The sequence below is a fragment of the Diorhabda carinulata genome, chromosome Y (genome assembly GCF_026250575.1).
Source record: "Diorhabda carinulata isolate Delta chromosome Y, icDioCari1.1, whole genome shotgun sequence".
NCBI lineage: Eukaryota > Metazoa > Arthropoda > Insecta > Coleoptera > Chrysomelidae > Diorhabda > Diorhabda carinulata.
The window spans coordinates 1918261-1933836 of NC_079473.1; the positions used below are offsets into that span (position 1 = coordinate 1918261).

The following is a 15576-nucleotide window of genomic DNA, read 5'->3' on the forward strand; positions in this document are numbered from 1 at the left end:
GCATCTTATTGTTCCCCATATAGGATTTTACGATGGGTCCAGTATAGGCCCAGACTTGGACCAAGTGCCCTAAACTTGGTGGGACTGTCATTTAAACCCGGTTGGGATAACGTATAACTATCATTTATGTATCCCCAGAAAGGTGAGCTAAAGTATAACTATTATTTATATATCCCCAGAAAGTTGGGCTAATCTATAACTATCATTTATGTATCCCAATAAAGTTGGGCTAAAATATAACTATCATTTAAGTATCCCAATAAAAATGAGCTAAAGTACAACTATCATTTATGTACCCAATGAAGTTGGACTAAAGTATAACTATCATTTATGTATCCCCAAAAAGTTGGGCTAAAGTATAACTATAATTTATGTATCCCAATAAAGTTGGGCTAACGTTTTTAATAAAGTTTTGGGTAAAACGTTGAAAAAAGGTACTGAAAAACAAACAACGTGTTGACGCTATTGAAGGTGTTTATTAACTGACTACCAAAAAAGAAAGAAAACGAAGGAAGACAATACATCCATTGTGTTACAATAAATGAACATAGATGTCGCCACGCGGCTCGTGAACTTTTGTTACTATTTCCAACATTCCCACTTAACGAAAGTTCACAAACTATAATAATCTAATAAAAAACAAATCATATACAATTTACTAAACCTAAATAATTTACAAATTTGCAATTTTTGTTACTTTGCAATGGTTTAGTTAATATATCAGCCACCATTTCATCACTTGACACATATTTTATATTAATTTTACCTTCTTATAAGGCATCTATTACGAAATGGTACCTGATATCAATGTGTTTTGATCTATCATGAAAATCTGGATTGCATGCCAGTTTTTGAGCACTTTGATTGTCATTAAATATATTAATGCAATCGAATTCTCCTGTAATCTCAAACAAAAGATTTCTTAAGTATATGGCTTCTTTAGCTGCCTCGCTTAAGGCCATATACACAGCTTCAGTTGTCGATAAAGCAACTGTCCGCTGCTTGCAGCTTTTCCATGAAACGGAACCCCCAGAAAGTTTGAATACATAGCCTGTGAAAGACTTCCTGTCCTTCTTGTCTGCTCCCCAGTCAGCATCTGTGAATACTGTTAATTTTGAATTATTTTTACTAAATTTCATGGAAAAATCTGCAGTTCCGTTCAAATACCTAAGTACACGTTTTACATATTGCCAATGTAACTTTGTATAAGAGTTATTATACTGACTTAATAGACTAACAGCATGAGATATGTCAGGGCGAGTCATTACAGCTAAGTACTTTAAGCTTCCGATAAGTTCCTGGTAAGGAATCTTCGGATCCCAAGTATCACCCTCAACATTACTCAAGTTGACACTATTATCAAGAGGAGTATTAACTGCCTTACTTTCTAACATTCCAAAACGTTAACGTTTTAATAAGTCTCTTATATAATGTTCCTGGTCTAAAGTTACATAATCTCGGTTAATTTTAACTCCTAAACATTGTTTAGCCTCTCCAAGATTTTTTATATTAAAATGGTTATTTATTTATAATGACTCTCAATAAAACTTATTTCATTGGAATCAACAGAAAAGACAAAAAAATCATCCACATATAGTGCAACTATTGTAAGTTGATTCCCTTCATTCCTTTTTATATAAAAGCACGGTTCAAATTTTGATTTTTTCTATCCAACATTTGACAAAACCTCATCAACTTTTTCATTCCATGCACGGCTAGATTGCTTTAATCCATACACAGCCTTTTTTAACAGGTATACTTTATTTTCATTATTTTTTGAAACAAAACCCTCTGGTTGTTGCATATGAATACAGTTTCTTTTAAAACCCGATTTAAAAAAGCTGTCTTAACATCTAAATGTAATATTTTTAAATCTAACTTAACGGCTAATGCAATTAACAGTCTAAAAGTTGAGTGTCTCACTACTGGAGCGAAGGTTTCGAAATAATCAACGCCCTCTTTCTGTGTGTACCCTTTTGCTACCAGTCGAGCCCTATACCTATTTTTATTGTCACTGTCAGTTTTCACTTTGTACACCCACTTACACTTCACAACTGTCCCCGTTTCTGGTGTATCGACGAGCTCCCATGTTTCATTCTCATTGAATGAATTAATCTCTTCTAACATGGCCTACTCCCATTCATGCTTATATGGCCTTGAAAGTGCTTCCTCTATGTTCTTTGGAACATCTACGCTATCCTGTGCCTTATCACTTGTACTAGCACCATTGAAATATGTTTTGCATTCATCAAAGACTTTCTTCTTCGGTTCTCTTTGAGATCTTCTTGGTGCTTCCAGTACTTTCTGTGCTCGACTACCTTCCTTTGGAAAAGGCAAACGGGCTTGCTTACCTTTACAGCACACTTCACAATTTTCTATTCTAGCATGATCATTACATACAAAACCATCTACTATCTTGGCTGTCTTGTTCAGGTAATTTTCATTTATGTGGCCCAAACGTTGATGCCAAACATTAGTGCTCGCTGCCTGAAAACATACTGATGTGTCTTTACAAACATCCAGTTTATAAACATTGTTGTTCAGGCTAGCCACTAAAACATCATTTTGATTGAAAATATCACATCAATTATTATGAAAACATACTTTATTTCCGTTTCTAATTAATTGACACACAGATAACAAATTTGTGGTCAAACCTGGGACATATTGGACTCCTTTTAACAATATTTTGTGTGCTCTATCTGTGACTGTGTTAATTTCAATATCACCAGCATATTCCACATTAATTTTAGATTTATTAGCCACCACAATCTCAAGAAAATCTGGATTCCTTTGATCTTTTAGCCATTGTTTAGATGTTGTCAAATGCACACTGGCACCACTGTCAACATACCAGTCGGTGTCTTTGAAATCTCCTGTAGTGAACACAGTACTGAATACACCTTCAGATCTATTAGTATTGGGGCATTTTGACATAAAATGTCCATTCTTTTTGCATTTGAAACATACAATGCTACTGAAATCCCTTTTGTTGTCACTAGAATCAGCTGTTGCTGTACTCGATTGACGTTCTCTATTTGGCATTCCAACATGGCTACCTCTGACAGAACCAGCTGATTTACATTTGAAATTAGCTCTGCCGGCGCCCTCTCTGAACTGCTTGCGGAAACCTGATTTGAAATTCCTGTTAGCCGCAAACGCACCGTTGTTACTATTATTGTAGGTATCTGTTTGCATGTTTGCAGTTTAGTTTTGATGGAATCTGTAGTGATAGAGATTCCGGAGTGCTCCACAGCCATAATCATAGGGGCGTATTTTTCAGGAAGACCTGCCAACAGCAACGACCCCACCCACTCTTCATCTATGCTAAATCCGGTACGACGTAATTTTTGAGACGTTTCGACAATCTGGTTTATATAAGACTCGTACAACTTTTAAGACGTACAACTTTTTGAGATTTGTCCAAACTTCTTGGGCAGTTTTTGCATCCTTCACATGAGGAAATAAACTTGGGTCTATGGTTAAAACTAACTTAGCTTTTGCTTTGGCAATGGTGGATGTATCGGTTTCCTTACCGTCAAGGCATTTGCTTAAGCCTTCGAGCACAAACACATTCTCAACTGCGGAATGTCCATTCGTCATAGTTCTCACGACCTAAAAGCCTCGGCACACTCGTCAAATAGTTGACGGCCATCTTTTCCGCGAAACACAAGCGCACGTGACACTAAAATAAAAATGTTTTTCTCCACATCCCGAACTACTGAATACCCGAAACTTCGCGTTGGAAACGATCTGGGAACATAACCCATTGTTATTACTAATTTATTTGAGCAGATAACTAATTTAGTTTTGGGTAAAACGTTGAAAAAAGGTACCGAAAAACAAACAAAGTGTTGACGCTAATGAATGTGTTTATTAACTGACTACCAAAAAAGAAAGAAAACGAAGGAATACAATAAATACATCCATTGTGTTACAATAAATGAACATAGATGTCGCCACGCGGCTCGTGAACTTTTGTTACTATTTCCAAATCGCATAACATATTGTGGTGTTTTATTCTAATATTATTGGTGGATTATAGTGGGGGGTATGGGAAACCTAAAATGTTTTATTTTCTTTGATTGTTGTTGATTTGTCTATGTCAAATGATTTGACTTTCGTCATTTTTTTTTCTTTGATTTAACTTTTTTTATTAACTTAATGAGTCTTTCTCGCGCGTTTTCAGTTTGTGGTTTAACGAAATGGGTCATGTGGACATTTTTTCATTGCAATTTCATCTAAACACTGTCCCAGTTCTACCAGAATTTTACGTAGTTTAGGAGTTATTCTCGATGACGTTTAAGGGGATCATCGTCATCGGAAAACCGTAAAATGGCCGCATTACAACGAGGTCCCGTATCAATTACAAGACAATTTCGTGTAAACATATCCAAAACTGCTTTGAATCATCAAAACGTTTTTGTTTTTGATCGACCACCTCAATTGGACGACCAGAACGTTCACCATCATTAATGCGATCGTGTTTAAATTCAGCAAATGTTTTTTTTTTTTCGATAGAACAGTAACACTTTTGAAGCCATTGCTGAGTTTGCACAATATTTTTTTAATCAAAAAACAATGATAAATTAACAAACGATATCGTTTTGAAATTAATAAAAGTATAGCTTCACTTAAATGATTGTCACTTTTTTTGACTAATCGAAATGTCATGAAATTTGACTCATAATTTTTTGAAAGTTGGTACTTCGTAAACGTCATATGGATTTGACGATTACAGCGCCATCTATGTGTCAGTTACACGACTCATTCAACATTTATAGTAACTCTTCTAATTGACCGTTGTGCTTGTAAAAACCTTTTTTCTACGTAGTTTTTTCAGAAGGTTACACTTAATATCTGTACATGAACCAGAAATAAAATTCGGATATAATATTCCCTCGGTGGTTTAAAAGCAGTTCACGAAAAATAAAGTAGGAACCTTCAAGATCCTCCCGGTGGACAGTAGCAGCAATTTTCCTATTTTCTTTCCAAATATTAAAACGTAACACGTACCCCATAGAGGTCATCTCCGTTCTCGGATACAAAGGTTCTCGGTTTCGTCACTAAGAAAAATATTTTTATTTCCATGACGTTTACTTATCTTTTACATGTAGTATTTGGATTTCGAAAACTCTAAGCATTCGACATAAAGTAGAAATTTGAAAGTTTAGGAGTTTATCAATATTAGAAAGCTTTGAATTTCTGTTAGAATATTATAGCGGTCTCTGAAGATGATTAGTCCATTATCGCAACGTGCGATTTAGTAAATATGAATGAAATCATCAAGTATTTGGAAAACAGAGAACATCGTGAAAAACTATGTAGAATTGGAAGTAAACATAATAAAGAATATATAGCAAATGGAACAAATAATTTTCAATGTCTCTCTCGTCAGTAATATTTGTTTTGTTAATTGTCTTTTGCTCGCTTTATAGTTGCTATAACCTGAAATGATTTTCTTAATACAGATATTTCCATTTTCTTCTTCTCAGAGTCGTGTAGCACTTTACTTGGAATCTAATGAAGTTCATTAAATAAAATAAATCGCGGCCATCTGCGCATTTATCTGATAATATTGCCGAATATAACGGAAGCTATTCAGCGCCAGGTGTCATATATTATTAAATGAGTCAAGTGGAAAATATTGTTCCCTGTGGGTTCATGAAGTAATTTTGAATTAAAGTTTTTGAAAAATAGTTCAAGCGATAATTTGTTAGCGGTACCTACACTCTGTATGTATCATCAGTTTATGTTACAAATAAGGAAAGACAGAAACTATGTTCAAAAACGAAACCATATTTGTTTTTAGAAACATCATTTTTCAAAAAATAAGATGAGATTCGTCTTTAGAAACTTTGTTTTTCAAAAAGCAAACCAAAATTTGCCCTCGGGAATTGCCATTTCGATAAAAAACAAAATTCGTCTTTAGAAACTTTGTTTTTCGAAAACAAAAAAAAAATATTATCACAAGAGACTTTCCTTTGCAATTAGGAACCAATATTTGTTTGTACAAACTTCATTTTTCCAAATATAAGATGAGATTCGTCTTTAGAAACTTTGTTTTTCGCAAAGCAAACCAAAATTTGCCTTCGGGAATTGCCATTTCGATAAAAAACAAAATTCGTCTTTAGAAACTTTGTTTTTCGAATACAAAGAAAAAATTATCACAAAAGACTTTCTTTTGCAATTAGAAACCATATTCAGAAACTTTGTTTTTCAAAAATAAAACGACATTTGTTTTTCAGAACTCTCGTATTCGAAAAAACAAACGAAATTTGTTTATAGAAACCGTTTTTCCAAAAATAAATTGTCTGTTATCATAAAAAAACGTTGGTGGATGTTTTATTTAGATAGATAGACAAACTAACGAATTGATTAAATAAAGTTTGTAAAAAGAAAAATTTCTAGGAACCAGAAATAAGTGGACTTAGGGAGAGATACATAACCTATAAGGAAAATAAGATCCGAGATTATTTTATATATCAAAAAATACATGTGAACGTCCATTTTCAAAATAGAATAATTTCGACTATTTAATCAACAATAATTGTATTCAACGATCTAATTTAATGAACAGTTACAACAAAATTTCTCTGTAACACAGTTTATAAACTCGACTAGGAGGTTCACCTTTTGTTTTCCATTTCCTACTTTTTTCCCTCCACGCTTTTATTTATTTGGGAGGATGAATTAATAAAAACGTATACAACGTAAATTTTACACGCCATTATTCATTCACGTCCTGGAAAAAAAAAGACATAAAATATCCCCCAAAATAAAATACGTTGCGAAAAATATTCCGAATAAAAAAATTCTCAACGAGACCGTTTTAGAGAAATTTCAGTATAGTGGGTGCTCCCACAAGTACCTAGCCTGACCTAAAGATGGCGGTAGTTATTTGAAAAATATTAGAAAGTACACAATCTATACAAAACTTTTATTTGAAAGGCATTAGCCTAAATAATATGAAAGCTGAACTGAATTCTACGCAGGGCGAGATTGCTAGTTCGTTATAAACAGTAAAATATTGTGTAGCAAAGTTAAGATGAGACCGTACGACCTTCGAAGACCAAATGTTTCAATATTGAAGACTCGATCGTGATTGTATTGATATTTTACTGTAGATTTTAGTTAGTAGATTTATTTACTTTAATTTTTAATTTAGTTAAAATCCAAAAGATAAATAAAAAGCCGACAGTTTTCTTTGCGGAGTAATGTTCCACAATTTCACACATATTTCACATTCAACCTGAAGAAAGATGTGAATAATTGCTTACGAAAAACTTTTTTTATTAATGCCATAGTACAACTGTCTATTCCTTATATTTTAAGCCACATTTTCTGGAAATTCGATTTCATTGCGTAATGAAACGCTCTGGCATATCTTGACAATCAAAACGATTACCATTTGAATAATCGATCATATTCGATTATTATTTAATCGTAACTAATCGATTTTTAGCCAATTACATATCTCAATTCGTAAAACTGAATGAATTATTTTGTTTCAATATTTGTGGTATAAAATTTAATACTTAAGCTTTCTATCGGATATTGTTTGTTTTATTAGGGGTTAAAGGAAAATTACATTGGTTAGAAAATAATAACTGTTATGATTTTCAGTACAAACAATTTATTGTAATTTTAGTCTTACACATAAAAGAGCAAGATTGATAAGATAAAAATGACAGATGTCAACTTACATTACAAACATTTGACAGTTGAATAAAAATTGGTTGCGTTCCATATATTCTAACACCCTCCTTTGGAACATAACCCCATTTTTACGGTACAATACAAATGTTTATCTTTAGTCGTACCTTTTGTTAAACTATCTGCTATCATTTCTTCACCTTTTATATATAAAAATTTAATTTTTAGATTATTTACATGACTCTTCAGAAAATGATAGCGTATATCAATATGTTTTGATCGAGGTAGATAACAATCATTAGTAGTCAATTTAATTGCACTCTGGTTGTCACTGTAGATGATAAGTGGGCTGTTCAGCTGTACAACAAGCTCCTCATGTAACTGCTGCAGCCATAATGCCTCTTGCGCTGCAGAAGACATCGCCATGTACTCCGCCTCTGCAGTTGACAGAGCGACTGTCTGTTGTTTTTGTGACCGCCAAGATATTGCACCACCCTGTAACATAAATAAATAACCAGTGCACGACTTTCGGTCGCGCAGATCACTGGCCCAATCTGCATCACAATAACCTGTGATTTCTTCATTACCATCTTTGGTATAAACTAACTGTACATTTTTAGTTCCTTGTAGATATTTAAATATTCTCTTGACTGCAGTCCAGTGCTCTCTATTTGGTTTTTTATTAAATCTACTTAATGACCCAACAATGACAATGACCCAATTGCTTGCTGATAGGGACAACTAAACTCATCTTCATCTTTACTCATGAATTTCATACCAATTTCAAATGGTGTTTTCACAGGTTTGCAGTCTGACATTCTGAAACGAGTCAAAAATTCAGTTATATACTTTTCTTGATCAATAATTACTTTTTCTTTTTCCCTCTTAATGTGTAAACCCACACATTGACTTGCTGGACCAATATCTTTCATATCAAAAAGCGCCTTCAATTTTTCCTTTAAAAAGATTTTAACTGACTCTTCAGCAGTAAAAAGTACTAAATCATCAACCCAGACAGTATCAATTTTATTATTCTTATCGAGTAACTGTTTATATTTTTCCTATGACAAGTGGATATTAAAATTCAATTAAATATGAGCAAAAAATGTTTATTTTATTTTAGTTACATACATACTTACACCTAGCAGCTATGATTCCCATTATCAATAAACCCTGAATAAATTGTAATGTTTTTCTAATTTATTTAAACTGTTTTTAACAGTGGGGTGACTTAATATATACGATGGTGTTTACTTACTCAATTTATCTTTACATTAACACCAAATTCACTAAACTATGCCCTAAGACTAAACACTTGTCTAATTCTTGACACACTGATTTATTTAAAAACTCTCCACACTAAAAGTCTAAACGCACTACATCCCTACACCCTTATAGTGAGTTAGTTATTGTACTAGAATAAAATTTCCTAGATATAATTTATATGGGAAACGTTTAATAAATTCAGTCGGAGCAAAACTTAAAAAGTTATATAAAAATATGCCTTATTAAGAGAATTTCCTCATAAATATTTTTAAAACTATATCAAGCTGCGTATTTATTTCACACTTAAATTTGAAAACCGAAACATAAAATATAGTTATTCCGTAGAAAAATCGATAAAACTCAACATCAAATTAAATATTTTACGCCTTTTACTTATTAGGAAAAACTCTTCAAAATGGCATGATGAAAGGATGTAATTTAGTTATCAAGCAGATATTTGTATTTCAGTTGAAGATGCTCGCTTTGAATTTTACTATGAAATGTTCTACTATTTTTTTACTTTGGTGCAAATGTCATAATTATTTATCTACATTAGCCACATAATCATTGATAAATCACGTTAAAAGTTGATTGAAGTGGAGAAGTAGTTATACTCAGTAGATAATATAATACATATACATGTAATATTAAATAACATGATGAATTTAACATATCAGTTTTAAAATATTTTCTGATCAAAATAAGCATAATACATCTACTATGATAATTATATTTATAAAGTGCTTATCTGTGTACTAATAATCATTGCCCTGGTATTCCTGGTAATTCCCACACAACTTCAGATAAACCTAAAATTAGCCCGGATTTCTATTCGAGAAGTTGATTAATTTCTTAGTTCATTATTTGTGTAAGTTAATTTAACCAAAGTGTTCGATTAGTGTTATGCTATTAACAGTAGACAATTTGAAATGAGGAATATATTGTACTGTATATAGTCTTCATTCGAAGACTAAAATAGTTGATAAAAATCGTATAATTTATGCAATTTGTTGAAATAAGTATTTCAATACTGGAATAAGAAAATTCCGGAAGCTTGAAACCAGGGCCGTAGCTAGAGGGGGGCTGGCCAGGGCAGAGTCCTGGTAAAAAAAATTGAGCCCTGGTAAAAAAAATACTATAAGCATGCGTCAAAAATTTCGGCAAGTCATTTGACTTCACAAGTTTTATTTTCTATATGTATATATTTTTTTTATACGGGTAGAGTCCTGTCCTGTGCCATGCTGACCACCATACCACCGCGTGCCGCGTAGGTTAAGACGCGGCGGGCGCGGCGGCGTAAAGATTTACACATTGAATTGGAAAATTAGTCTGTAGCGAACCTGCTTGGCACTCGGTAGTCGGGAAAGTTACGAAAGACGAGAGCCACCTGTTGAATTGCCGCGCCGGCGCGATAATCCGTTTATAATTATTTTCATGTAGCTGTCATATTTATTTCTTTATCAAGGGAAATTTTTTGCGGCTGCTTTAGTGAGTATTTTTAGTATTGTTTTTGACTCTCTGAGCGAGTGTCGTGAGTTAGTTGAATAAAAATGGCTATTTTAGCTGAAATGGTACGTGAACAAGTTGTTGGTGATCTAAAAACTGCAGATGTACCATGGTTTACATTACTTGAAGATGGCACAAGAGATAAAAACAACAGAGAAAATGTATCAATTGGAGTAAGATATGTCAAAAATGGTACAGTGTTTGAATCTTTACTAGGTATTTACACTACAGAAAAGTTAGATGCCAAAACTTTCACAAATATGACACTTAATATTCTTAATGATAATGGAATAGATACAAAACACCTTCTTAGCCAATGTTATGACGATGCTAGTGTTATGAGCGGCCATAAGGGGGGAGTAGCTGCTTTAATCCAAAAATCATTAGGACGTTTTATTCCATACGTACATTGCTTTAACCATCGTCTCCATCTTGTAGTTGTGCGAACTATTTCAGAAATAGATTCAATTAAACACTTCTTTGACCAAGCTGTTATGTTACATGAATTTTTTGGACATGGAAAAGTGGCTGCTATTTATCGGGGAAAGTCTATTGGTAGACTATTGGAGCAGCGCTGGTCTGGGCATATAGCAATTGTTAAAGTTATATTTTCAAACTACACTGAAATATTAAGATCGTTGGATGAATTTAAAAATGATCGGTTATCTGTTCTGTGTATTTATCAGTCAAATCTGTTGGGATTAAATCAGTTATGTTGGAATACGACTTTAGATTCACCCTTGTTTTTATGAAGAAGTTACTTGGGCTCTTAGAACCTGCCGATTCAGCTTTACAAGCTCGTACAATTAGTCTAAAGGAAGCCAATGAAATTATTAAGTCAGTAAAAAATAAAATTCGAGATCTAAGAACAAATGAGACTTATCAAAGTTTAGCCAATGAAGCTTCACAACTTTTAAAGGATACGGAAGCAATACCAACTGAAAAGAGAGTACCAAAGTTAAGCGTAACTATGAAGGAATATCTGGTAATGGAAAAACTGCCGTCTGAAATGTCTAATAAACCAAATGCCAGTAAAAGTGGCACTGAAGCCGAATTTTTTGGGTCCTTGGACCTTGTATTATCCCTATTAAACGAGAGGTTCTCTGACAATGATGAACTAATTACTGCAATAAGCAGCATTGAGCTTTTTGATCTGGAGAAAATCAAATATCTGGAAAAGTTGGGTAAGTGTCATTTTGTTTTGTAGCAATTCTTAAGTTATAGTGTTATACTGGATATAGCTGGTCCAATGTCTCATTTTTTAAAGTTCGCTTAAAACTTGATTAAAATTCGTAGCATTAATTGAGCTTTTCTTAAACATCTGTAAACCAATAGGTAATTAGGCTTATAGGACGAAAATATGCGTGATTAATAAATTCGAGGCAAGAATGGGCAAATAATTTTTTTAATTTTATCAAATATTGTTGGAGAGATCTGTGACTGCATTATTCTTTTCTGTTGATCTCTTTCAGCTTAACATGACTAAATACAGCATCCAGTGTTATGGAATTGATGTTAATAAAGAAAAAGTATGTACACAGTCAGATTCTCTAGTTTTTCCTAAATATAAACCAAATTATGTTTTCTACAATTTGGGAAAATCAGAAGTTAGTATAGAAGCGATATATGGGACAGCTATTTCTTGAATTGGGATAATGACAGGGCCGGTAGTTGTGAAACCAGGAGAAAGAAAAATTTTAGAAATTGATGATAGAGTTTATTGGTTACAGGACAAAAAGTTCGCAATCTGTATGTAGATATTTAAATAATTTAATTTAATAATTTGAATGACTTGACTCTGTACCTTTTTTTGAGTGTTGAGAGACTTTATGGCCTACTGGTTCTATCCAAATTTTCCTCGGTTTTCCTTTTCTTCTATATCTCTTTATGTCGTCATTATTGTGGTGGAGTACATAGAGCTCTAGTACACTGTTCTACCGTTGATGGATATTCTTCATTCGATGATGGTCCTGAAATCCCCTGGAAAATTGACATAAATAAAATTGTGAAAATACTTGTTAAATTTGGAGTTGTGTAAATACCAAATGTCGGTAAGGTACTTGCATCCATTTTGGATTATTTCTCTGGCCTTCAAATAAAGCCAATGTGTGGGATGAAATCAATATATATATATATATATATATATATATATATATATATATATATTCTCCGAAATTATAGAAAAAATGGAATATATATTGATTTCATTCCACACATTGGCTTTATTATATTTATACATATATATATATATATATATATATATATATATATATATATATATATATATATATATATATATATTCTCCGAAATTATAGAAAAAATGGTGATAGTGTATTTACAAATAGATTCAGACGTTGCATCAAGAGCTGGAGCTCAATTTACCCAACTCGGGAGAACATTATTTTACAATCGCACAAACTTTAATTGGATTTGAGAAGAAATTCACGTTTAGAAAAGAAGAAGATTCTGATTATGCAAATATCAATTACTTTCTCTTACCTATGTATTCAGCCGTAGTTAACATGAAGATACTATTTTATCAATTTGGAATAGTTAATCAATCGAAATTGGAATTAACTAATGACGATATTAACATGTTTAAGGATGTTAAAGATGTGAATGGAGCAGTTCAATACATTAATAAAGTTTTTGTTGACCAATACTATTTAGAATATGAGACCTTTTTCCTGATACTGTGTTTAATTCTAAGGAAGTAGTGCGTCAGTATTGCGTGCTTAACGGTTTTAAATATATTGATTATTGGCGATCAATTTTAAAAGATCCATTTACTACGAAGAAACCCTACAAAACTGCAATATCGTACTCAACACACTTTTCTCGGCCAACGCCGCTTTTAGCTAGAGAGATGATACCCTATTGAAGTAGGTTGTCCATTGCAATCGAAATTAATCAACGGTAGAAGAAATAAAATGATAGGAATCACAGTAGCTATTTTCAGATCATCTAGAATTATTCCGAAAATTCAAGAGATGGTTATCCACTACGAAAATGATGCTTCGATAAATTTAGGAGACATCTTCCGAAACAATTCCGATAGATTTTAAAGGAGCTTATTTGAAAAAATTGACAGTATGGGGATGTAATGCATTAGATATGTTTGAATTTTTGTTTACAGATGGTCGTACAGCATCCTGTGGATCAAACGTGGATTCAGCAAATGTGAATAACGTTTTTGAATTAGATTATCATCACATTGCTGGAATTATGATCATCAATGATACCACCGGCTTAAAAGGACAATCCTCCAGCATATCTGTATCATATCAGTTAACCCCAGAAGAATGATCCGAGGATTTTTTTCTTCATTATCAAGTTTTATATATTTTCAATCGATAATAAAATGTATCAATCTATCAAATTTCAAATATATAAATACCCTTTTCAGTCCTCTGTTCTTTCTCTTCAGTTATTTCCACTCTTTTTAAAACCAATGTTACCAATCATATCCGTCATATCCTTCTTATTCTAATTCCGTTCTTCATTTGTTCAATGCTATTTGCTTCCTTTCTGCATACATGCTCCAACTGCCTGGCTCTTTCATTTTCAAACTTTCCTCTATTTTTCAGAGAACTTTCCTTACTTACCTTAACAAATACTTCTATTTTTTTTAGCACTCGGCAATCTTTGTTTCTTTGGAAGTTGCTGTTTTTGCTTTAAAAATATTATTTGAGAACCCCATTATTTTGCTACTCGATTTTCTAGCGCTTTCATTCCATCATCCGTATTCGTAATCAGCACACCTAAAGTTTGTTCTTTGTAGCCACACTGGAACTGGAGCAGTGCCGGCCATTTCGTGAGTGTATAAGGTTTGTTCTTGGTAGCTTCACTCGAACTGGACCAGTGCAGGCCAGCTCATGAGTATATAACTGCCAGTGCAGCTACCAAGAACAAACCTCTAGATAGTCGAAGAATTCATTCGTCCTTTGCCGTTGCACTTCCATATATTTATTATTTTCGCCATTCTTCCTAAAGCCAAATCTTTTTGATTCCTGTACCAATCGATTATAAACTTTTCCCATTCCCTATAGGATCTGGCTATTAAAATTTTCATTATTTCTTTATTGTTCTTATTAACAGCCAACAAATAATTTTATTACGAGTGATTGCGCAATCACCAGCTTTGGTTAATAATTTACTAATATACTTTATTCGCCTTAATTTATCTATCTTTGACAAGTTTAAACTTTTGTCTCTTTCTCAACATATTCTCCATTTTTTTCAACACACAGCTGAAGACGATGCTCTTGTATTTCTAAGTCGAAGAAGTCTTCCGCCAATACGTTGTGAACCGTGTGACCACTATTTAGACTTAATCCTTGATTAGTTTGAAGCGGTTGCCATCTAAGTGTTCTTTTAATTTAAGAAGAGGTGAAAATCACTGGAGGCTAAATCCGAACTGTATGGGAGACAAGGAAAAACAGTCCACCACATCAAATTTCTACACAAACTCTTGTATTGGACGAGTGAACACTTAGTGGAATGCACCGTATGTAGACCTCGAGGAAACACTAAAAACACTTTCGGAATTTTATGACAACACCTGTATGCATACTGATGATCATGTATTTTACTCTAAAACTTTTTTGAATTTTACGTGGATACTAAGAAATCGAAAGAATATCTCGATGATATATTTAATCTGAATTTCTGATATTTCCACTGAGGAGGATTTTATAACATCGATGAAATGATTAAATATGCAAAAAGCACAATGTCAATGTGCTGTTCCATTCGATATATTCCTACTTCAAATTTCATTTTTTGCTATAATCAAAGTATAATTCAAAAATCTTTTCATATATTGAATTCAGCCTACAGATTCCAGGTATTACTTTTCGTTCTTCTTTGAACTTTTTTCAAAGTCAAATATGATATACCTATCCACAGTAGTTTATTACCGTTTCCACGAAGCAACTCGATATTCACACTTTGGCGTTGAAAAATGTGATTTTATAATTAGGGTATTTGGTAATTTATAAATTTGGTATAAATACTAAATATTTGGTAAAAACCAGCAATGATAATTGTATGATTAACATATTTCACATTTGAACAAAGTGGCTACTTTAAGACCTTGAAGGGCTGGCAATACTCTGTCCTCTTCTAATATAGATCGTTAAAAAAAG

The 15576-nt window shown here is 32.9% G+C and overlaps 1 protein-coding gene across 1 annotated transcript; it reads right to left on the bottom strand.

Annotated features, from left to right (window-relative positions):
* Positions 1-770: 770 nt before the first annotated feature.
* Positions 771-1394, bottom strand: LOC130903101 (uncharacterized). The gene has a single exon (XM_057815362.1). The coding sequence runs from the start codon at positions 1392-1394 to the stop codon at positions 771-773; it is 624 nt and encodes a 207-aa protein (XP_057671345.1).
* Positions 1395-15576: the final 14182 nt, after the last annotated feature.